Source organism: Antechinus flavipes, chromosome 1 (genome assembly GCF_016432865.1).
Source record: "Antechinus flavipes isolate AdamAnt ecotype Samford, QLD, Australia chromosome 1, AdamAnt_v2, whole genome shotgun sequence".
Classification (NCBI taxonomy): Eukaryota; Metazoa; Chordata; class Mammalia; order Dasyuromorphia; family Dasyuridae; genus Antechinus; species Antechinus flavipes.
The window spans coordinates 382,887,441-382,910,502 of NC_067398.1; the positions used below are offsets into that span (position 1 = coordinate 382,887,441).

At 34.4% G+C, this 23,062-nt stretch overlaps 1 protein-coding gene across 1 annotated transcript in view; it reads right to left on the reverse strand.

Moving 5' to 3' along the window:
• SLC6A3 (solute carrier family 6 member 3) overlaps positions 1-23,062 on the reverse strand; it is an 83,490-nt gene that overhangs the window by 44,898 nt on the left and 15,530 nt on the right. Inside the window, exons 4-5 of the mRNA XM_051969809.1 lie at positions 11,631-11,769; positions 8,778-8,912 (exon numbers count right to left, since the gene is read on the reverse strand). Coding sequence (XP_051825769.1) covers positions 8,778-8,912; positions 11,631-11,769 — 274 coding nt within the window. The remainder of the gene's footprint in view (positions 1-8,777; positions 8,913-11,630; positions 11,770-23,062) is intronic.

Below are 23,062 nucleotides of genomic sequence, written 5' to 3' on the forward strand. Positions count from 1 at the left end.
GAATTGTGCCTGTGTCCTGTGTCCTGTTCTTTCTTTTGCAAAGTGACATGAGTTTAGACTCAATTCATTATCAAAAAGAAAACAGTATTCAAAACATGATCAGTATCAATTTATACTTTAAGGAATAAATATTTCCTATGGCCCCAACATAAAAGAGAATATTCTTAAAAGAGGTATCTTTTCGGGATAATTTTAATTGCTATTTTAACCCAATTTGTCAATAAAGTGCTATTAAAAAGAGATTTCAAAAATAAAACTGTAATGCAATAGCATCTGTAAGAATAGGAATTTATAAAACCCAGGTTACTCTGTCCATTCATAAATTGAATATATGTGTCCTAAAATCTTAATGAGATGCTTTTCTATGACATCTTTAAGAAACAGAGAGTCCATAACTAAGCCTGGCTCAGAAGAGATATAAGCAGGAGTGCACTGGTAAATGTTTAACAACTATTTCTGGGAGGGGAGGTGATAAATACATAGCCCACTTGAAAGTCTATTCTACATTATTAATACTTTCTTAAGCTTAAATAATAAACAAAACAATAAGCCAAATACTGATTTGCAGGTTTTGCTGCTTTCCAAAGTTCCTTTACAGCCCAAACTGAAAAGTTAACAATTATCTCTGAGCTGGTTCTGGCATACCCTGAATATGATAATATACCCCTCTTAATTCTTTACAGAGTGGATGGACTGTGGATGTGGAGCATTGTATATAATGTTGAATTTGGTTGATGTGTTGGTTAGTTTTAGTTTTTTTTTTTAACTTTCCTTTTTTTATTCTTTGGATATTCGTTTTTGATTTCCTTTTTTTATTCTTTGGATATAAGGGTGTGTGGTGTGTCGATATGTAGAGGGATATATCTAGAAATGAAGATGACATAAAAACAAAAAGTAGTAATAAAAATATGTTTTAAAAAAAGATCATTTAAGAAATATATAAAGCATTTTTCTAAAACCCAGGTAGCTAGTACACAATCTTTTGGCTTATAATGACACTTTCCTTCCTTCTTTTGTATTCATTCTATTCCCCAAGAGATAGAAGCTATTTGTTTGAGCATCATTTCTTTTCTGTCAAGTTATCAGCTTGGCCATCTTATGAAGCCCACAAACCTGTCTGGTAATAATATTTTTAAATACAAGCAATAAAATACATGGAATTACAGAGGAAATAGTTTGCATTGGAATACAGTTCCAATTAAACCAAACCTAACCAAACAAAAACAAAGACAAGTTTACAGACCCCAGATTAAGAACTCTTGCTCTTGTTTGGAACTATTGTAAAACTGTGCACATCCTTTGGTCCAGCAACACTACTTCCAAAGAGATGATAAAAAATGGAAAAGGGCTTAAATGTACAAAAATACTTATAGCAGCTCTTTTTGTGGTAACAAATAATTGGAAACTAAGGAGATCCCCATCAACTGGGAAATGGTTGAATAAGTTGTGGTATATGAATATAATGGAATACTATTATGCTATAAGAAATAATGAGGCAGTTGATTTCAGAAAAACCTGGGAAATCTTACATGATCTTATGCTGAGTGAAATGAGCAAAATCAAGAGAACATTGTATATAGTAATAAGAACACTGTGTGATGATCAATTGTGAGAGACTTCACTCTTCTCAGCAATTGTACAATGATCTAAAATAATTCCAAAAGACCTGTGGTGGAAAATGTTATCTACATTTAGAGAAAGAACTATGGAGTCTGAATGCAGATCAAAGTACATTATTTCCATTTTAAATTTTTTTTCTTTTTTGTGGTTTTTTACTTTTGTTCTGATTCTTCTTTCAAAACATGCTAATGTGGAAAAGGTTTAAAATGATTGTACATGTATAATCTATATCAGATTTCTTGCTGTCTTAGGGAGGGGGAAAGGAAGAGAAGAAAAATGAAAAATCTAGAACTCAAAATCTTACAAAAATGAATGTTTGAAACTATCTTTACATGTAATTGAAAAAAACAAAACACAAGCAAAAACAAAAACAAACAAACAAAAAACAAACAAGAGCTCTTGCTCTTTGGACAGAGCCTTCTTTCCAATTTATCCTTTTCAGGCAATTCTTTCCTACCCTGATGCAACTACATAAAGCATATTTACTTTTCCTGCCCATCTACCGTGCTGACCTAAAAATGTATGGAATTCATTCAGTGAATAGAATGAATAGAAGACTGGGAGGGTAGAGGAGGAAGAGACCAGGAAGAATTTGGTAATAAATATTCTTTCAGCATCCTTCTTCAATGTTCTTTTGCAGGCAAAGAATACCGTTTCTCCTTCACTTTATAATCCTAAACTCATGACTTTTCATTCTCTTTAGAGAGAGAGGTCAATAATGAGGGGTGATGAGCAGCAACTATGGGTTCAAAAGAGTCCTGATTATCCTCTGGAAGGGACCTATAACAGAAGTAATCCTTCTACTCACTGGATCCAAATTTACTTCACCCTCAATCCCTAAAGAGGGATGCAGAGACTAAGCATATTCCGTATACCAGAGGTCAAGTATATAACCTTCATTTGTTAAACAAGAGTGGTAGTAGCACGATGGGGTGACTAGCTGGCACTGTGGATAGTGTTGGTTTGGAGTCAGAAAGACTCATCTTCCTGAAGATGAATTCAATTTTGTGTGACCCTGGGCCAGCCACTTAATCCTGTTGTCTCAGTTTCCTCATCTGTAAAATGAGCTGGAGAAGGAAATGACAAACTACTCCAGTATCTTTGTTAAGAAAATCCCAAATGGGGTCACAAAGAATGTTACTTCTTTATTCATTACAAAATGCTGCCTTTATAGAGAAATTATTATGATAGTTGGGATGGTTGGTGAGATGTATTTATATTAATATAGTGTCAATGGGTTTAGAAAAGAGAGGATGGATGCCAATCAAGCTATGGATGTGAAATTGAGACATATTTAAAGCTATAAACGAATTAAAAAACCATCTAGGCTTAACCCTTCATTTTATAAATGATGAAATTGAGCTTCAAAGAACTAGAGTCATGTGCCAAAAGTCACACAGGAGCTAGGACTGAAACTTAAATCTTCTTACTCCAAATCCTAAATTATCTATAATGACTCTAGAAGTCTTACTGACTCAAGAATCTATGACTTTATTATTATTGGATTCTATGTCAGTTCTTAAACAATTAGAAGATTTTGTGTAACCCTGGGTGAGTCACTTAATCCCAACTGCCTCAGCAAAATGGTTGTTTTCATCAGATAAGAAATAAAGGAAGAAAGCTATCACTTCTTGTTCAAAAATATGAATTAATAGATGAGTCTCCATGGTCCCACCACTTTTCTCTCTCCTCTTCTTTCCCCTCCTTCCCTCTTTCTTTCCCCCTGTTCTCTTTTTCCTTTCCTTTCTCCCTCTCATCTTCTTTCCTCTTCCTTTCTTTTCTTCCTCTCTTTCCCTCGTTCACTTCTGGCTTATCCCTCTCCCTCTTTTATTTTTCTTTCTCCCTCCTCTTCACTTCAATCCCCCCTTACTTTCTCTCTCTCTTCCCTTTCTTCTCTCCTTCTCCCCTTCTGCCTCTTTTTCTTAAGAGAGAGAACTAGGTATGATAGTAGATAGGACCTGGAACCAAGAAGACTTTGAATCCTACCTCAGTGATTTACTAGCTGAGCATGTAACCTAACCTCTTGGTCTCAGTCCTTATCTGTTCAATGGGGATAGTGGTAATGCCTATGGCTTTAGAACTATAATAGGGGAAATTAAGAGGAAAAAAAGGGAAATAAGGAGAATTAGCAATGCCTAGCTTGACACTTTTCAATGCCAATCACAATCTGTTAGGCATCTTCCATGTGTATTTCCAAGGGCAAGATTTTCTTCAAGTCTGGATTTTGAGAGGATCACTGGTCAACTCTAGTTCCTCTCTGACATTTCCAATTTCAGACTTATCTTCAGTTTTTGGCTGGGCTACTGTTGTGCTCACTCCTAGTCTTAAAAATGATAGAAATTTCTCCAGTTGTGTTTTCTTAAAGACTAAATTCAGAGAGCTAAAACTGAGATTTAGGACATAGAGCATTTTTTTTCAAAGGGCATGCTTTACTGACGCTGGGGCCAGTGGGGGTCTGGGGCCAGTGCTGTACTAGTGTGGCTTGCACCTAGACTGCATGCTGGACTCCTACCCTGGTGTCTGTCAAAGATATTTTCTGCTGAGCTTCTAAATTTCCTTGTGCTAGAAAATGTTCTATTTCAGTTTTTTTAGTGCTCTGATGCTCTAAAAATTTGTTTAGAGTTATTATTTAAAGGAATTTGGAGTGATTTGGGAGAGATATTGATGAGTTCCTGCCTTTACTCCATCATCTTAGCTCCACCACTCCTTCTGGGCCTTTTCTTTCAACATTCTTCCTTGTGAGGATAACCTAATCATTCGTTTTCCCAAATTTTAATTCTATAGGCTAAATTTTAACTAGGCAAACATTATTTACCCAATTATCATCAAATCGCACTGGGTTCAAGTTTCCCCATGCAAATAAGGGGCAGGAGAAGAAGGTGCCTTGGAGAAAAGAACTTTGCATCTGCTAAAATGCTCTGAAACTTTTTTGGCCTTTTCACAAGCAAAGGAGCCACTTGAATCCTTACATCCCTTACTACGGTAAAACAAAACAAAACAAAACAAAAAACTCTGCTTTGTTTTGGGTCCTTTTTAAAGAGCAAAAATGGTCCTCTCCATCTTTCCCTTTGTGAGATGAAGATGATCCCTTTCCAAAATGGATATTTTGGATAATTGGGATATATAGGAATATACTCCTATTAGTAATACTAAATAGAAATTAGAAGATCAATCAGAATGCTTGTGAGGGATTTTGCTGCCACTCTAACATGAATAAGCACTGAAGGAAGAGATAGGCTGCTTCCCTTTTTTTGTGGACGTGAGAATGGTCACAGCTCTCTTTTGGGCAGAACTGGTATAGTTGCAGTGAAATAACTGAATGAAACGTCTTGAGGAAGAACAGACCCTTCCTTTGCTGGCTATTCTTAGTGCTCTGCCCTGCGAGGTGACTGCCAAGGAAAGCAGCTTCAGAGGGTGAAGTGGTGGGTGGAGAACATGATAATTGCAGTGTGTCTGTATTTCCTATGTGCTATCATGTCTTATATTCTCTGGCTGTACTTGGTATCTGCCTTCTGGTCATTAATGTCAATCCAGACATAAAACAGAATGATTTTTTCAGCAAAAGTGTTCAGTATTGTAATGGAAGATAATCATATTTTTTTTTTTACAGCTAGCAGGAACAATCCTATCATTTTACAGATGAGAAAATTGAGGCCTAGAGTGGCTTAGTTTGTATCTAGATAGTCTAGATTCAAACTCAGATCCTTTGTCTCCAAATCTAGTGTCTTTTCTGCCTTTAATGTCTTTCCGAAGATCCAAATGAAAGAGGGATTCTCAATTGACAGTGAGGTCTTCCATATGTTTTTTCCTATGAATAATATTGAGCTAAATGCCAAGTCCTAGAATATTATCAAGTCTTTTCTATGTGCTCAAAAGAGATTGGTTCAAGAATCCATTTTCTTGGATGAAAAATGCTTGTTGTCCAGATTAAGAATTGAAGTTGAATGATCAGTTCATTGAAGTCATATGGTGATACAAATATCCAAAACAGGCATTGTATATGGACACATGAGTCATAGCCAAAATAAAACAAATGGATGAAGGGATGGCATTTTATTTGTAAAATGAGCAGTGCTTTTTAACAACTACAGGCTGTTCCCCAGAGTAAAAACATATCTTTAAAAAATATTCTCCCAGAAATGTTATACAATTGAGAACCTGGATTATCATACTCTTTGAAAGATTAAAGTTGCCCATAATTCAAAGAGTCACAGAGAAAAAACATAGCATGTGGATAAACTGAATCATTTTTCCAGTTATACCCTATATTCAAAAAATGATAAAATACATATCAGGGAGCAAATATATAATCATAAAAAGGATGGGGCCTCATCTTGTTGAGCAAATGAGAGATAATAAGTGGAGAGAGCTTAAGTGCTGCTTTGACATATGTTAAATTGAAAAAGACCTATAAGAAGGACCACCGTATATTGGATAGGTCTTCTATGGAGAATTATAAATGAACATAAACAAGGTTCATAGAGGATAAAGTAGAGATGGATTTCAGTTTGAACTGACAGAGGGCCTGCATTGATGGGATCACTTCTCTTAAAGGAGGAAGGCAATTGATAGAGCAAGAGGGAAGAATTTTATCTTGTGTTAATCATGATGCAGAAAACATCGACTCATAATGATGGGGACTCTGTTTCCTGAGATCAAACTTGTCACAGCATCTTCCCCTACCTTACTGATGAGTTTACTAATAAACATGTTTCCCAGTAAAGGAAATAAGGCATATCTAGGAAACAGCCCAATGACACAGTGCTAGGCCTGGAGTCAGGAAGATTCATATTCATAAATTCAAATTTGGGCTTAGATATTTGCTATTAGTGTCATCCTGGGCAAGTCATTTAATGCTGTTTGCCTCAATTTCCTCATTTATAAAATAGGCTGGAGAAGGAAATGGCAGACTGCTTCAGCATCTTTGTGAAGAAAATACCAAATGGGGTCACAAAGAGTGAAACAGTTCTTTATTCATTAGGTAACTTTTTTAAATTAAAAGAACCTACAGTAATGTGGTGTCAATGGGAACAAGAGGATCAGTTGGATACAAGAGATATATTAGATAGGGAATTAAATAGGACTTAGTAAGTAAGTGATTGGATTTGAGAAGTGAAGGAGAAGGAATATCTATAGATAATCATTATAAAGGGCTGAAACTCTTGAGTTCATGCACTGAGGCCAGACAACCGAGCACTTAAGGCTAACTACCGATTGGACAATACTCTATTAGCATATGCTTGGAAAATGGCCCTTCCCACTATTCTGTGCTGCCTCGATCTGTTGGTGGAGACAGAGAATTGTAAGAAGGATTATAAGGTGGAGTAAGACAAGTCAAAGTTACTTTTTGGCTGTGGAGAGAGAGAAAGAAGGTGTGGAGATTCCTGTGTCCATTCCCCTGACTGCTATCTCCAAAGACCAAGAATAACAATCAAAGGCTTTTGTTTATCCCAACTCCAGCTGATTCTAAGGTATCCAAGTTGCTAACTAGATCTTCACAAATCATGACTTTTTCACTTATCTTTTTTTCTGAACCAAGGCCCTAGAATCAAGAAGACCTGAGTGAATGCACATCCTACCTCTGACATTCTGTAATTCTGGGCAAGTCACAATCTATAAAGGGAAGGTAACTTTTTAAGATTGTAAGTTATAGATGAATTATCAGTCTGCTATGGTGAAGTGAGATTTCATACTGAAAGTCTCCTACAGTGATGAAATCACATGTATGTACATATGTGTTGTACATTATACATTTGTTTACATGCATGTGCACATGCTTGCATGCACAAGTCTACATTTATGTACATGTGCACCACATATATGTGTGTATGCATGTACACGTATATGATAAACATAAATATGTACATATAGATTTGTATCTGTTCAGAGAAAAATTTTAATTGTCAAGTCCTGTCTTGTTTCCTCTAGTTTTACTAAATAACGCTTCAGAAAAGACAACTTGCCCAGGACAGCTGTCATCATGGGGATTGAAAGCAGTAAATCTTCTCAATCTAAGCCAAATAAGGACCTGAACTCATAAGAGAAGCAGCTTAGAGAGAATCAAAGGATTTCAAAGTTCAGACCTAACATGTTAGAAGGATTTTTTAGCTAGCCAATGAGTGTTACTAATTGGATCCATATCCTAAGAATTAAAAAAAAAAAGAATTTCTAGAGTTATACCTTACAGAACATGTAATCTCTATATATATAGCCAGTTTCTGTTCATATTTCTTGTGTGTGTCCTTTTCCAAATGTGTTCTTTGATGATACATGTTTTTTATATGTATCCTTTCCCTAATTCGTGGGATATTAACTTATAGAAGAGCATATCTATGTATTTATATGGAGAAACTGTCCATTATTTTTCTTGTTTAAGTGTTTTTGTTATGGACTCCTTGTCATCTAGCTGATCTTGTAAAGGAAACCCAACAATGGGCTCTTATGATCAACAATTCTGAATATCTGTTGACCCATAAAATCCTACAAACCTGGATTCACTTCATTTTTTGTGAGTCTTTAAGGGGAAAGCTGCTCTAAGAACTACATTTGTATAGAAAGTTATATTTATTTTGCTTCTAATACCTAATAATGGAAATAACATTACTCTGGAGTTATGTGGTTGCTGTTTATAATGCTAACAAGATTACCAGGTAATTTATACAAGTTTATTCTGCCAAAATGAGTCATTTACTAGTAACACCTTTTCCTGAACCAGCATTAATATGGATTAACAATGCCTAGATGTTTGTGGAGAGCCTAAATTTACTAATAGATTATTTGGTTTAATATTGTGTTATTTTCTCTTTAAAGACTGTCACCACAATTTCTCCTTTCTGTGATCTCCTAGATTCTAAGGCACTTAAAGTTTCTAGCTCTTTTAAATAATTTATGATATATTGCCTCTTATTATAACTCCCTGTCCTTATGCCTTAGATAGTCATTATCATATGTTACTGTAGGGCAAGCACGGTATCATATTTCTTTGAATTTCCCATCTAACCTGGTCTTTTGTGTATAGCTGGTATTCAACAAACATAACATGATGAAATAAATAACATACCATCATCCTGATTCCCTAATGAATAGATAAATCTTTGACATAAACATTCTAGTTGATATAAAATGAATTCATAAATGAATAAAGAACACACACTCACGGATGCCTCACAGAGACGGTAGAAATCAACACTCAAGTAGGCTTTAATACCATCAATGGCTCCTGGAAGGGTGACCCCTCGTAGTAGCAAGGCTGTGAGGACTACATATGGCATAGTGGCCGTAATCCATACCACCTGAATAGAAAATCATGATAATTATCCTTCTTCATTTTTGTTCTTGGTGTCACTTTAGTTTCTCTCTCCCTTCCTCCTTACTTTCCTCCCTCCCTCCCTCGCTCCCTCCCTCTTCATTTCCTTCCTTCCCTCTTCTCTCTCTCCTTCTCTTCCTCCCTTCCTCCCTCTAAGCTCCGCCCCCATCTCTCTCTGTCTCTCTATCTTTGTCTCTCTGTCTCTGTTTCTGTATCTCTCTCTTCCTTTTTCATATACACACATGCATATCCACAAATACACATACATATATACATTATACAAGGAGCAAGTATAATATGTAGTATGGGTATTGTATACTCACAAATTGACCTATTAAAAACAAGTAGGGACCAAATTTATGAGCAAAATATACCAAAATGTTTTAAAAACGAAAAAGCTTTTTATTGTGACTATTAAGATATCTGTCATACCTGAAAAATATACAGGATTCAGCTCCATTAAGACAATCAAAAAAGAGCAACTATTTTCTCCTTTTATCTTGGCTCTCATGCTCTGCTCCAGATTTGGTACTATCTGGACCTCATTCAGAGGCATAATTAGTTGTTTGTTTTTTATAACTATAAATATTTTTTTGGGAGGCTAAAGGTTTTTTAATTGATGTTTATATAAATAGCATGCTTAATCTCAAGCAATTAATCTTTAGCATTTCAGCTTGCTTTCCCATATTTAATAACTTCTTCAAAGTCTAGTGAAATTACTGACTAAATAATTTCAACATATACATGCATCTTCCCACAAAAATGTGGAATTGTCTTTTGCTTATATTTTTGTTACTTTGATTTAAGAGTGTCAAAAGATATGTTTGATAAAATGGTTTGGTCAGGATCAGACCACAGATTTAATTTAAACATTTATCCCCAGCATACAAAGTACAAGGTAATTTCTTAGCTCTCCCTTTAAAAGATTGATGTATTTTTTGACTAAAGTAAGTATACACTGGGCCCAATTGTTTAAACCAGTCAGTCAATTAGCATTTATTAAGGTCCCACTATATGCCAAGCACTGTGCTAATCACTGGTGATACAAAGCACAGGAAAAGATAGTCTCCCTTTCAAAAAGCTCACTATGTAAGAGAGGAAATAATATGAAAGTAGTAATGTAAAAATAGCATGTATATAGAGATGATCTCAGAGAAAAAGCTCTAAGATTAAGAAGCAATGGGAAAGACTTAGAAACTTTATCATAATTAAATGGTCTCTAACTCATCATTCGGAGGCCACTATATTCATTTGCAGATGGGGAAAATGAAGGGCAGATCATAAATAAAATCAATGAAAACATTTGGTTCACAGACTAATAATTTGTAGCATTCTTATCTCCAAATATCTCTAAGCCATTTTTAATTTTAATAAAAATTTTTATCAGATATGTCCCTGATTAGATTTAAATCATCTACATATATAGGAATTTTATATATATATAGATTACATATCTATATCTATATGTATATGGAAACATTCCAATTCGATTCAGTTATTTTATAAACTTATCTATCCAGAATATGATAAAAAGCTAGAGAATACACAAAAACATGTCTTCCTGGCTCTAAGGTCAATGCTTGCTTACATTCTTTCTCATTCCCAAATACCATGATAATTTCCACAACATGAAAATATTATTAGTGCAGTCATTAATTAGAATCCTACTTTTTCTTTTGCCTTTAAAGGACTGCCACTGGTTTGCCTTAAATAAAGCATCCTTCCTTCATTAAAGCCATTGTTGCCTATTAACAAATGAGAATCTGTGTTAATTGTTATACTCAAATATATGAGTGGATGTGTGATCAGTTCCAAAGAGGCAGAATTCCCAATCCCTATATTTTTGCCTGCCTGCATTTTGGATTTCCTTCACAGGCTAATTGTACAATATTTCAGAGTCCGATTCGTTTTGTACAGCAAAATAACTGTTTGGTCATGTATACTTATTTTATATTTAATTTATGCTTTAATATATTTAACAGATGAAACAAGCTGCAAGTCTTAAAACAAGCCACTAAGAAGAATCAAAGTAAAAGTATCAAAGAAATATATGACCAAAAAAAGAAGCTGGACAGGTCTTATAATCAAAGCTAAAAATAACTAGTGGTCAGCCTTTATGTCCATTTATATCCTTAAACTATATCCCAAAGTTTCTTAAACTGAATGGGAGATTGCAGAATTATAAGTTATTATCAGTAAATGTTTGATTTGTATATCTATTATATATATATATGACAATGTAAAAGTTTCTTGGATAAAAATGAGTGATGAGTGGTAAAAAATTTAAGAAGCCCTTATCTAGCCTGCTCTCCTCTTCCTAGTTAATTATAGGCCCCAGATATGATCCATCTGTAATGCTTATCTAAGATAAATATGCTAATGGACAAGTTATAAAGGTTGATCATCATAAAACTCCATAACCTAGACAACAGATAGTATCTCTATGGATAGGTAAAATTCTTTCATTTCTATAGGCATGTTTTTATTTTACATGTTTTTCATTTCAGAGGTACAGATTCAACCAACCCTTTCTTATACTGACATTTATAACATAGTCCCACTTAAACTAATGAATAATCATCTTTCAAAATAGAAAACAATACTGAATCCTGGCTCTGATTGTTACTATACTGTTCCTATGAAAAACATCTTGAGCTTATGTGCATCTTTGACTCCATAATATCTAGCTGTCAATGAGCTTTACCTTCCCAGATGTCTTCACTCCCTTCCATAAGCTGAAATAAAGCAGCACAATTACTACAACCAAGCAGGAGGTTAGCTGCCACCGAGGAAGGCCCAAATCATCAATTCCTTTGCTTTGATGAAGATGCAACACTCCCCGTCTGAAAAAATCAGGAGGACAAAGATTGTATACAATTCTATTACTTCTACATAGGGCAAAATGAAGGATCTAGAGTCAAGTGACTAAGGTATTTAACCTCATCTGTGGTACTTAATGATTGCATGAAATGTCAACAAATCACTCTCTGGGTCCCACTTTCCTCATTTTCAATAAACCTGATAGACTCCAAAGAAGAGATATGAAAAGATATTTCCCCTATAGCTTCATTGCAGAACTGGGAAACTGTATATGGGAAGTACAATGTTCATATTTTTTTAGTTTTAGTAAACTTTTTCCTTTTTTTTTTTTATAATTTGTTTTAAGGAAAAGTTTTCTGAGAGGAGAAGGGATGTATTAGGAAATACGCATTTCCCTGCTATAACTAAAAGCACTGCTATAAATATTTTTATACAAATAAATTTTTCCCTTCCATCTTTGATCTCTTTGAGACATAGTCCTAGTAGTGGAATTACTGGATCAAAAAGTAGTCTTGGTTTAATGCTTAGGAGGATATAGTTGCAAACTATCTTCCAGAATAATTGGACTAATTCTTGATTTTCTTTTTACTGTATCACAGAACAGGGATGCTGTGATTACTAAGGTTACATCTCTAAACCATCAGAAGGTTTTGGGGAAATAAATATATAGCATTCTCTTTTTCTCTGTATATATACACAAACACATTCATATATATAGATATATATTATGCAATTGTTACCATCATACAGATAGGAGCACTACATGCATTCTGCTTCCTCTATTTAAAATTGAGAACCCAACTGTAAATATTGAAAATTTTCAAGTTTCTTCTCTTCTTTACCTTCTCCTCATTAGCTATTTGTTTATTTACCCCTGTAGTGATACATATGCATAGAGCATATGTTGGTTTAGATCAATGCCAGTGTGAAATGGAAGCTCATAGAAGCCTTTGCCATTTGTTACCTCTATAACTTTGGACAAGACCTTTAATCTTTCAGGACCTCAGTTCCCTCATCTATAAAGTTAGAGGCCTGGATTAGATTTCTTTTAAGATCTCTTGGGCTTCCAAAGCTATAATACAAAATTCAGTGACTTACCATAAGTTTATCACACAATTAGTAAAGTGTCAACATTTGATCCCATGTTTCTTCTGATTGCTAATGAGCACTCTTTCCATTACACCTTTACTTAACATTAATTTATCATTGGCTAATTGTACTGTTGGGATAGCTAGGTTGTGCAATGGATAGAACACTGAGGAATGCAATGGAGAAGGAAATGACAAAAAGCTCCAGAATCTTTGCTAAAAAATCCAAGGAATCACAAAGTCAGATATGACAACAAAGACAAAAATACTGGGAATACAAAGACAAAGGTAAATAGTGTTTACCTTCAAAACATTTATTTATTATTAGCTAAATTCATTGTTGGGACAGCTAGGTTGTGCAATGGATAGAGCACTGAGGGATTCAATGAAGAAGGGAATGACAAACCACTTCAGAATCTTTGCTAAAAAGACCTCATAAATAAGTCCGTGGAGTCACAAAGTTAGATATGATAACAAAGACAAAAACACTGGGAATACAAAGACAAAACTAAACAGTGTTTGCCTTCAATATATTTATTTATTATTGGCTAAATGCACTGCCGGGACAGCTAAGTTGTGCAATAGATAAAGCATTGAGGGAAAAGGGAATAACAAACCACTCCAGAATCTTTGCTAAGAAGACCTCATGGATAAGTCCATGGAGTCATAAAGTCACATTTGAAAACAAAGACAAAATACTGGGAATACAAAGACAAAAATAAATAGTGTTTGCTTTCAAGAATATTAGATTTTATTGTGGAAGGAAGCACTGGAAGCCTAGAGGAATCAGAAAAGGCTTTATGCAGAAGGTGTTACTTTTACCAATTGGAAATGATTAGAGATTCTGTTATGTTGCCTCTTACTAAGACTAATACTGACTCAGAAATAGTTATAAACACTTATTTCAGCTTTTCTTTTGATCTCTCTGCTGTGCTTACCTATCTTTACATGATTTAGGTTAACTAAAATGAAGATTTGCTTAAAAAAATCTGCTGTGTTTTTATAACTTCTCCACTGAAAAGGTGTTCAATGAGTGTGCAGGCTCCTTAATTACATAATTGGTCAGTCTTGTTCATCATTATATAGATAGACATTGTAATGAAAGAGAACATCATAGTGACTTTTGTATAAGCATGCATGTGAGTGATGCAATTGACCAACATGACATATGGCCATTCATCTATTTGCCAAAGAAATATTCAAAAGAATCCACTGATCACCTCCTGAAAGAGACCCCAAAATGGAAATTCCAAGGAATATTATAGACAAATTCTAGAAATGTCATTTCAAGGTGAAAATACTGCAAACAGCCAGGAAGAAACAATTCAAACATCAAGAAGCCACATTTCAGGATTACTTAGGACCTAGCAGTTTCTACATTAAAGGATCAGAGGATCTGGAGTATAATATTCTGGAAAGCAAAGGAGCTTGGACTACAACCAAGAATCAATGACCCAGCAAAATTTAACATTATCATTCAGGGGGAAAGATGCACATTCAATGAAACAGGAGATTTTCAATTATTTCTGATGAAAATACCAGAAATAAACAGAAAATCTGATTTTCAAATACATGATACAAGAGAAACAGATTTTTTTCAGAAAACCCTGGAGAGACTTGCATAAACTAGTGTTGAGTGAAGTAAGCAGAATCAGGAGGACATTTTACACAGTGACACAAGATTATGTGGTGATCAACTGTGATGGACTTGACTCTTCTTGGAAATGTAATGATTCAAGACAATTCCAACAGACTTGGAATGGAAAATGCCATCTGCATACAGAGAGAGAACTAAGGACACTGAATGTGGATTGAAGCATAGTGTTTTCCCTTTCTCCTTTTATTTGTTTGTGTTTTTTTTTTTTCTCTCATGTTTTTTTTTCCCCTTTTGGTCTGATTTTTCTTGTACAACATGGCAAATATGGAAATATTTAAAAGGTTTACATGTTTAACCTATATCAGATTGCTTGCTGTCTTAGGGAGGGGAAGAGTTAAGGGAGGGAGGGAGAAACATTTGGAATACAGGGTCTTACAGGGATGAATGTTGAAAACTATCTTTACATATATTTGGAACAATTAGATAGTATTGAGAAAAAAGTGCAACTGTTGATGATCAAAAAAAACAAAAAAAAAGAAAAATATGATTTTCCTTCACATCTTTTTCTTTGAATGTCTTGAAGTGGGGGAATGAGGGGAAATACATATACATATATAAACATGTACATATATTTTTCAAAAGATGATTAAGGAAAACACCATATATGGTTATACAAGAACACAACAGTGATTTTTCTGGACACATACACACATATATACATATATTTTTGTTTCTACTGCTTCCAATATGGTTATAATAGCTCTATGTCTCATTAGTAGTATAGTGACTAACCATATAAATTAGAAGATCCAGAACATTTACAAAATCTGGTTGGCTTTAAATAAATTTAATAAACATGACCTTTCAAGTCTTTTGATTAGATTTTCATGTGAATTTGTAAACATAGAGGGATCTGGTAGAAATAAGCTACTGTTCTGTTAGCATAAACTATTGTTCCAGAAGTCTCTCTATAAAGGATCAGGATAAACATCACTTCAATATCTCTAAATTGATGTAAGTTAACTCTACTGTAGAGAGCACAACTCTTTTGGGTTGGCTACATTGTTTGAATGCCAAATGTAGTTTCGTCAAAAAAAAAAAAAGATTTTATGGAGATCTCACACAGGGCAAGGGCTCAGAAGGTGGTCAGAAAAAGTGATACAATGACACTCTCTAGGTATCTCTTAAGAATTTTAAAATCTATTATATGAAATAGGAGACATTAGCACAAGGCTGCCCAGCATGGTGTGCCCTCATAGAGAAGGTGCTCTATTCTATAAGCAAAGCAGACTTGAACTAGCCCAAAAGAAAGGCAAGATACACAAAATTAGAGAAGCTGCCACAAATATTCATATGGACTATTTGTGTTTGATTGTGGCAGAGCATTTCAAGCCCATATTGGTCTAAGCCCGCACTGTTGAACATACTGTAGCTCGACTCTCACATAGTGATGTTGTTTTGGCTCCCTTTGAGAACAAAGAACAATAACTAATCAAGCAACCAGTGAGTATTTAGTATGCATTTACTATGTTCTAGATACTGAGATAAGCTCTGGGGATATAAATAAAATTAAAACATGGCTTTTCCACTCAAAAAGCTCATATTCAATGGGAGAGATAACATTTAAATAACTATGTACAGATAAAATCTATAAAATATAAAAGGAAGTAATCCCAGAGGGAAAGTACTAGCAGCTGGGTGATAGAAAAGAAGAAAACAGAGGAAAAGCTTTCTGCAAAAGGTGTGATTTGGACTATCCTGCAGGAAGTCACAGAAGCCAGGAAGCAGAGGTGAGAAGAGAGAGAATTCCAGCCAATGCAAATTCAGATAGCCAAAAGATGGAACATAGTATCAGAAATAATAGAGTACATGGTGAAGAGTGAAGTGTATAAGAAGAATGGAAAACTCTGAAAGCAGCCAGGTTGGGAAGGATTTTATATAACAAAAAAAGATTTTTATATTTGATTCTGGAAGTAATAGGGGGCCATTGAAATTTTTGGAGTAGGGGTATGACAGTCTTACACTTTAATAAAATGACTTTGGCAGGACATTAGACTTGAGAGGGGAGAGATTTTGGGCCAGGAGACTAATCAGAATAATATTACAATAATACAGGACCATCATAGTGAAGACCATTGAAACCATTTACATAAATGTAAGTTTATTTCCTCATATAAATGCTTATTCCCTTTCTGCCCATGCTCAAGTATTGTTTGAACAAACTGGCAGTATGAGAATAAAATCAGTCCTTTAGAGGTAAAAATGTTCATATAATTTACTATCCTCTCTCCCAAAACCCAGCAGAGGTGAGATAACCACGACTAGTGCCCTGCTCTAATAAAAATTTGTAAAACAATCAACTGAAAAAGAGGAAGCAACCCAAGCATGAAGAGAATATTTCATTTATGTTCAGTGTTCCTCCATCGTCTTCCCCCGCCACACATATACACCTCATTTCATGCTACAAAAGATGTTTACATTGAGTGAAATTTTTTAAGAGATTAATTCTCTTGATGCATCCTGTGAAGAGATCATTTTTTCTCAGTCTTAGCCCTTCCCTTCCCTTGACTTCTATGCAGTATTTGATACTATTGACTACACCTTCTTGATAATCTGGATACCCTGCTCTCTTCTGATTCTCTCCTTCCTATCTAACACCTCCTCACTTTCCTTTACATATTTTTTTTTTCTTCTGAACTCTAGTGTTGAAGTCCATTAAAACTCCATCTCTGAATCTGTTCTCTTCTTTCTCTATCCTTCTTTGGTAGTCTAAAACTCAATATGCTCCAAATTGAAGTCATCATTTCTCCTTTCCTTCCCCCATAAAGTCTTCTCTTTCTTTCAACTTCTCAATTTCTTTTAAAGCCTTTTCAATCTCAAGGCATTATAGAAAATGAATAATTAATTCCTTAACTAGTCTCTTAGACTCTATAGAAATATTCTGCCACCAGCTTATTCATTCTTGAAACCTGTCATCTGTCATTTTTCCCTTTTTTCTCTCACCTCATTATCTCTGATCCAGTGCTTCAGATTTTTTGTTTCTCCCTTCCAATCTTCTAATATATCTTAGCTTTATCTTTCATTGATCTCCAGCTTCTCCTCCTATGCCTCTGATCTTTATCTACCTTATCACAACAGCCTTCTCTCATCCAGAAAATTCATTTTTCTCAAAAGCTTCCTCTTCATCTAGGTACAATTGAAAAGTATTCTGACTCTGGAACCCCTTTTATATTTGATGGGATCCTTCAAGAACATCCAGTTAATGTCTTTACTCTTTACCAAGTTCCACTCTTGTCTCTCCAGACTTGGTTCCCCCATGTGAGCACCTTCTCTATGGGACTTTCTTTTGAGCTTTCTTTTATGTGTTGTATTCCCATTAGAGGAGGGCAAGAATTATGTTTTTTCTTGTATTTGTATGAATTAGAGACTTAATTTTAGTTAATAGTCTCAACTGGTCTTCTAGGCCAGCAAATAAGTGGAAAATAGAAATTTGAGTTTGTTTCCTTTTTTATTTATCCATACTCTGAAGTGAAGAACTAATGGACCATAGCCATTAGATAAGAAACAGGAAGAAATAGAAATTATCTTTCAACTCTGGAGAGCATGTGCTTATTGTATCTTACATAATATGCAACTCACAGGTACAGATGGCTCACATAAAATGCATGTACATATAGCATTTGAGAAATCACAAGTACATACAATACATCATGCATCAGTGGTATTTTCCATGGATTAAATGTCTACAAGAGGAGTCATCCTAGGATGGAAGAGAAACTTTCTAAATACATAGAGGTAAATAATTCCAACAAAAAGAAAAAATGAAAGTTGTCTGAAGAGACCAATGAGTATACCCAGAAAATTTTTTAATCAACTTAATTTTTTTAAAAAAGGAATGTACAAATGATGAAAATAAAGTCAGGTGACAAAAGGACAGATATAAAAACACTCCACAGTCTTGTGAAAATAGTATCATGGATGCTAAAAGCTTAGAATGATCTGAAAGGTTAATTTTGCTTCCCAAAATAAAAGTTTTTTTTTTTTAACTTTATTGAAAGGAGGATAAAAGAAATTATATCACCTTTCATTTGGAGTAGATGGGATAACTTTCAACAAGCAGAAGGTAAAGCTACTAAATTATTTTACTTCTGTTTTCTCTAGCAAAGAGAATGACCTTTGTACTGGAAATGATAGAATACAAATGTCTCAATAAGGAGCTTATATCCAAGATAAGTAAGGACACAGTAAGAAACCATATTGATGCCCTTGACATCTTCAAGTCACTGATTTAGGTGATATCTGATTTAAGATGGGTTACATCTTTTAAAAACTGGCAAAAGTGGTTGCTGAATCATTTTCAGTAATACTTGAATTTGTGGAAAATAAGAGAGGTAACTGATTTTTCAAAGTGAAGAAATTAGTCAAAAAATTAAAGAGCACTGATTTTGGCCAGATTTCCTAGGAAAACTCTTAGCACAGATCATTGCAGGGATGGTTAGTGAACATTTAGAAAAGATAGTTGTGATCACCAAAAAGGAACCATGGCTTCATCAAGAACAATTCATTCCAGATTAACATAATCCCTTTTTTCTTTTCTGTCCAGGTTTGTTGAATTGGTAGATAAAAGGAATTCTGTGGACATAGTCCATCTAGATTTTAGCAAATCATTTCATAAAATCTCATGTTCTTCTTATAAAAAAGATGGAGAGATGTGGCATGGATAATATATTTAAAAGCATCCAGAATTGGTTGAAGGGCAACACCCAAAGAGTAGTAATTTTTTCTAAATTAATTTTTTTTTCAATTATCAAGCATTTTTTTTCTCCTTCTTACCTTCCATCTCCCTTCCCCTATCTTTACCAGGAAAAAAAACCAAAACCAAAACCAAAATACTTTTAATAAATAAGAAATCAAGCATAAAAGATTCCCATGTTAGTCATGTTCCAAAATGTATTTGCATATTAATCCATCATGACTCTATCAAGAGGTAAGTCTCATTCTTAATTAGTAGTCTTCTGGAATGAAAGTTAATCATTGTGTTGATCAGAGTTCCAAAAGTAGTTGTAAATAATTTGAGTGTTAATGTGGAAAGCAATCTTCAGTCAGAATCCACAGGGATACGAGCTTGGCCTTGTTCTATTTAATATTTTGATCAATGACTTGGATATATTTTAATACAAATGACAAATTACACAAATCTGAGAGGGATAACTAACATATTATATGACAGAATTACAATCTGAAAAGATCTGGACAAACTGAAACATTGGATTGCATCTAATAAGAGGAAATTCAATATAGATAGATAATGTAATAATAGCCAAATGTAAAGCTTTACATGGCTAAAAAAAACCCAAAAAACAAAAACAAAACAATTAAAAATTCCTAAACATAGCTGTGGGGGAGGTAAAATTCACTATCAATCAGTATGAATAGGTTTAAGTGAGTTGTAAATCCAGTGTGAGTCATTAGCATGATTAGGCAGTGGTTAAAAAAAAAAAAAGAAAGGAGCAAAGAAGGAAGGAAGAGAAGGAGGGAGGAAAAAAGAGAGGGAGGGAGGGAGGAAAAAAAGGAGGGTGGGAGAGGAGATAGGAAGAGATGGAAGGAGGGAGGAAGGAAGGAGGAAGAGAGGGAGGAATGAAGAAGGGGAGGGAGGAAAAGAGAAAGGAAGGGAGGGAGGGAAGGAGAGAAGAAGGAAGGGAGAGAGAGAGGAAGGAAGGAAGAGAGGGAGAAAGGGAGGAAGGGAGAGAAGGAGGAAGGAAGAGAGCGAGGGAGTGAGGAAATAACAAATGTCATCTTGAATTTTATTTTAAAAAGTCATAGGTTCTAGGAATAAAGAAATGGTGCCCTGAATTCTACTCTAAGCAGGTCACATCTGTTGCTGTTATAACTTGAAGAGATTCATCATATTTTTCTAAAAGTGGTCAAACAGCTGAGAGTTCACCCTGCCTTTAAACAGATATATGGCTCAGTTTTGTCTCCTGGCTCCCTGTTGTAAAATCTTAAGTGAAAGCATTATCATATGACTTTGTACTATTTTATGCAAAGTGGACAATAAATAAAAAATAATTTTCTTTACCCAAGCTCTCCTTAGCTATCCAACCTCCACCCCAACATTGTGACATGTGTCACTTTTAGTCTCATTATATATGGGGACACTGTTACTTACCTTACTGTTATATGGGAAGACCTCATCTTCATTCCTTGAACCTTTTCCCCCTTACTTATTTTATCAATTACTAAAAAACAATGAAACAAATAAATATTTAATGTTTTTCAAAACATTAGCAAATGCTGCCTTTGTAAGAGCCTGTCTGGATTGCTGGCTCTGATTTGGTGAAATTGGGAGACTCTATAAGATGTGGCAAGCTCCCAATTTCCCATAGGAATAAATTATTTCAAGGTCAGTGTTCTGGCCTTGCAATGCAACTGCCCAATTCTTAGTTGAACCATTCCCCCTAAACAAGAAGAGAAATATTGGCAAGTATGCTAACAAAGAAAAAAATGAAAAAGAGCAAAGAAAATTCTCAAGAGAAATATATGGAGGGAAAAGGATAAAGGTACTTGGAGCTCTATGCTTTACAATATGCAAAATTTACAACAGAACAGTCATTGGCTTTATATGTTACTATTAAGATCCCTAATTCATTCATTTTGTTGACAGGTCTCAGAGTTCTGCCTCAGATGAAGGCAACAGTTGAACTTTAAACAACTAAAACTTGATGAAATTTAGATTTTAAGAAATCTGAAATTGTACAGAGAATTTTGTAACTCCCTTCAGAAATCATTTCAACATCCTACAATTTTTCTTTATATATACACCATATTCAGATTGCTTGAAAAATATATTTCCTTTCTCTTGGCATCTGAATAATTAAGTTTTGTTTTGTTTATTTCTTGATAATTTTATTAGTGACTCCCTATGAATTGGCTTACATGAATCACTTCTTTTAAGCAACCAATAGGTTTTACTAAAGCAACATCAAGGGGAAAAAATTAAGCTTGGAAGGGTATTCATTCTCATGTTCTTCTTAGTACATTCCTTGAGAGATGGACAGTGCTTATAGCAAAGAGGAAGTGGAAAGTCTCTCATTTTCTACCTTCTTTAGGCACTTCTATTCTCTTGGATTCATTAAAAATACAAAATTTGCTTGATAGGAATAATATTTATGTAGTACAGCTCTGTGTGTACGTAATCCTCATGAAAAAAAGTGGCCCATTTTCACCTGGTAGTAGGATATTCTCAAGTGAAAAACAAAATGATTTAGGACTTTTAAAAAACCCTACAAAATTAATTTTTACAGTAGTTCCATTAAATTAAAAAATCAAAAAGTATATTTTTTAAAAATAAAATTAATGTAAAACTTTACTGCGTTGATGGCAAAATTAGAAAAAAAAAACAATAAAATTAACAAGAAATACTTATATTGATTTTCATAGGAAATCTATTTTGTTGAATTTTTAAACTCCCTGATTTGCAATTCTAAAAACTTTTAAAATTCACTTTATTTTTAAAAGGTCTGAATCAACTTTTTTTTTTTTTTTTTTTTGGAAATGAATAGATCCTATTTATTAATATGAAAATTTCTGCATATGAGAATTAATAAAATGCAATTAGACATATGGAAGCCGATTCAAGCAAAATATGCAATAATATAATAGGAATGAAGCAGAGACAATTTTTTTAACTTGATGGGATTTTTGATATTTTGTAACTTATGCTGCTTCTTGGTCAGAAACCATACTTTTTCATTTGGGAGAATAGATCAAGACCAGCAGGAATCTTGAACTCCATATCATAGCATTCAATTTATATTAAAAAAAATATCAAATGGAAATACATTTCTCTTTTTTTATAACATCCAAGAAACTGAAGATTTCTACAATTACAGTTGAATCCACAGGCCAAAAAATAAAGGGAATGTGGACAACATAAAACTCTTATGAATGAACATAGAGAATGTTAATCTTTACAAAATGCTCTTTCAGCACCCATCTCACACCAACCTCTCTGCTCCAGGCATGGAGAAGCAGTCACAAATAGATTCGTATGGTCTATTTTGAATTAGTCTCCTGTTGCAAAAGATTTTCCAGCATACTTTTTTTAGCCCCTTGTTTATCTCCCACTCTGAAACAAGTAGCATATACTTTCTGCCAAGCCACAGAGAAAATGGAAGCATGATATCTTCTATTTGGGGAAGTCATTATATAGAAACTCAGGAGTATAGAGATTTTGCCAAAAGTATTCCTCATGCCTTCCTCTGACCCTTACCATAGTGGTATATACTAACCAGACCAGTCAGAAAAGCAAAGGTAGGAACTGAGGCAATATGAATGACTGTGTTGATCCTGAAAGGAAAAAAAAATACTTGAGGCCAATCCTTTCTCTCCAGAGGGTAGAATAGTGTCTAAGGATAGAGACTAAAGTCAGTAAAACCCAAATCACCCAATGTGGGAGGAAAGTAATGCTGTTTGTAGTCCAGCCCCAGTGATGCATCATCAAAGGAAGAGAAATCAGAGAAAAATAAGGGAAAAAAGGCTAAAATATTAAAGATTATGAGGAAGAAAATGCAGTAAAAACCCTGAGCACAAGCAGATAAAGAACAGAATAGATGCTAAAACTAGGTTGAG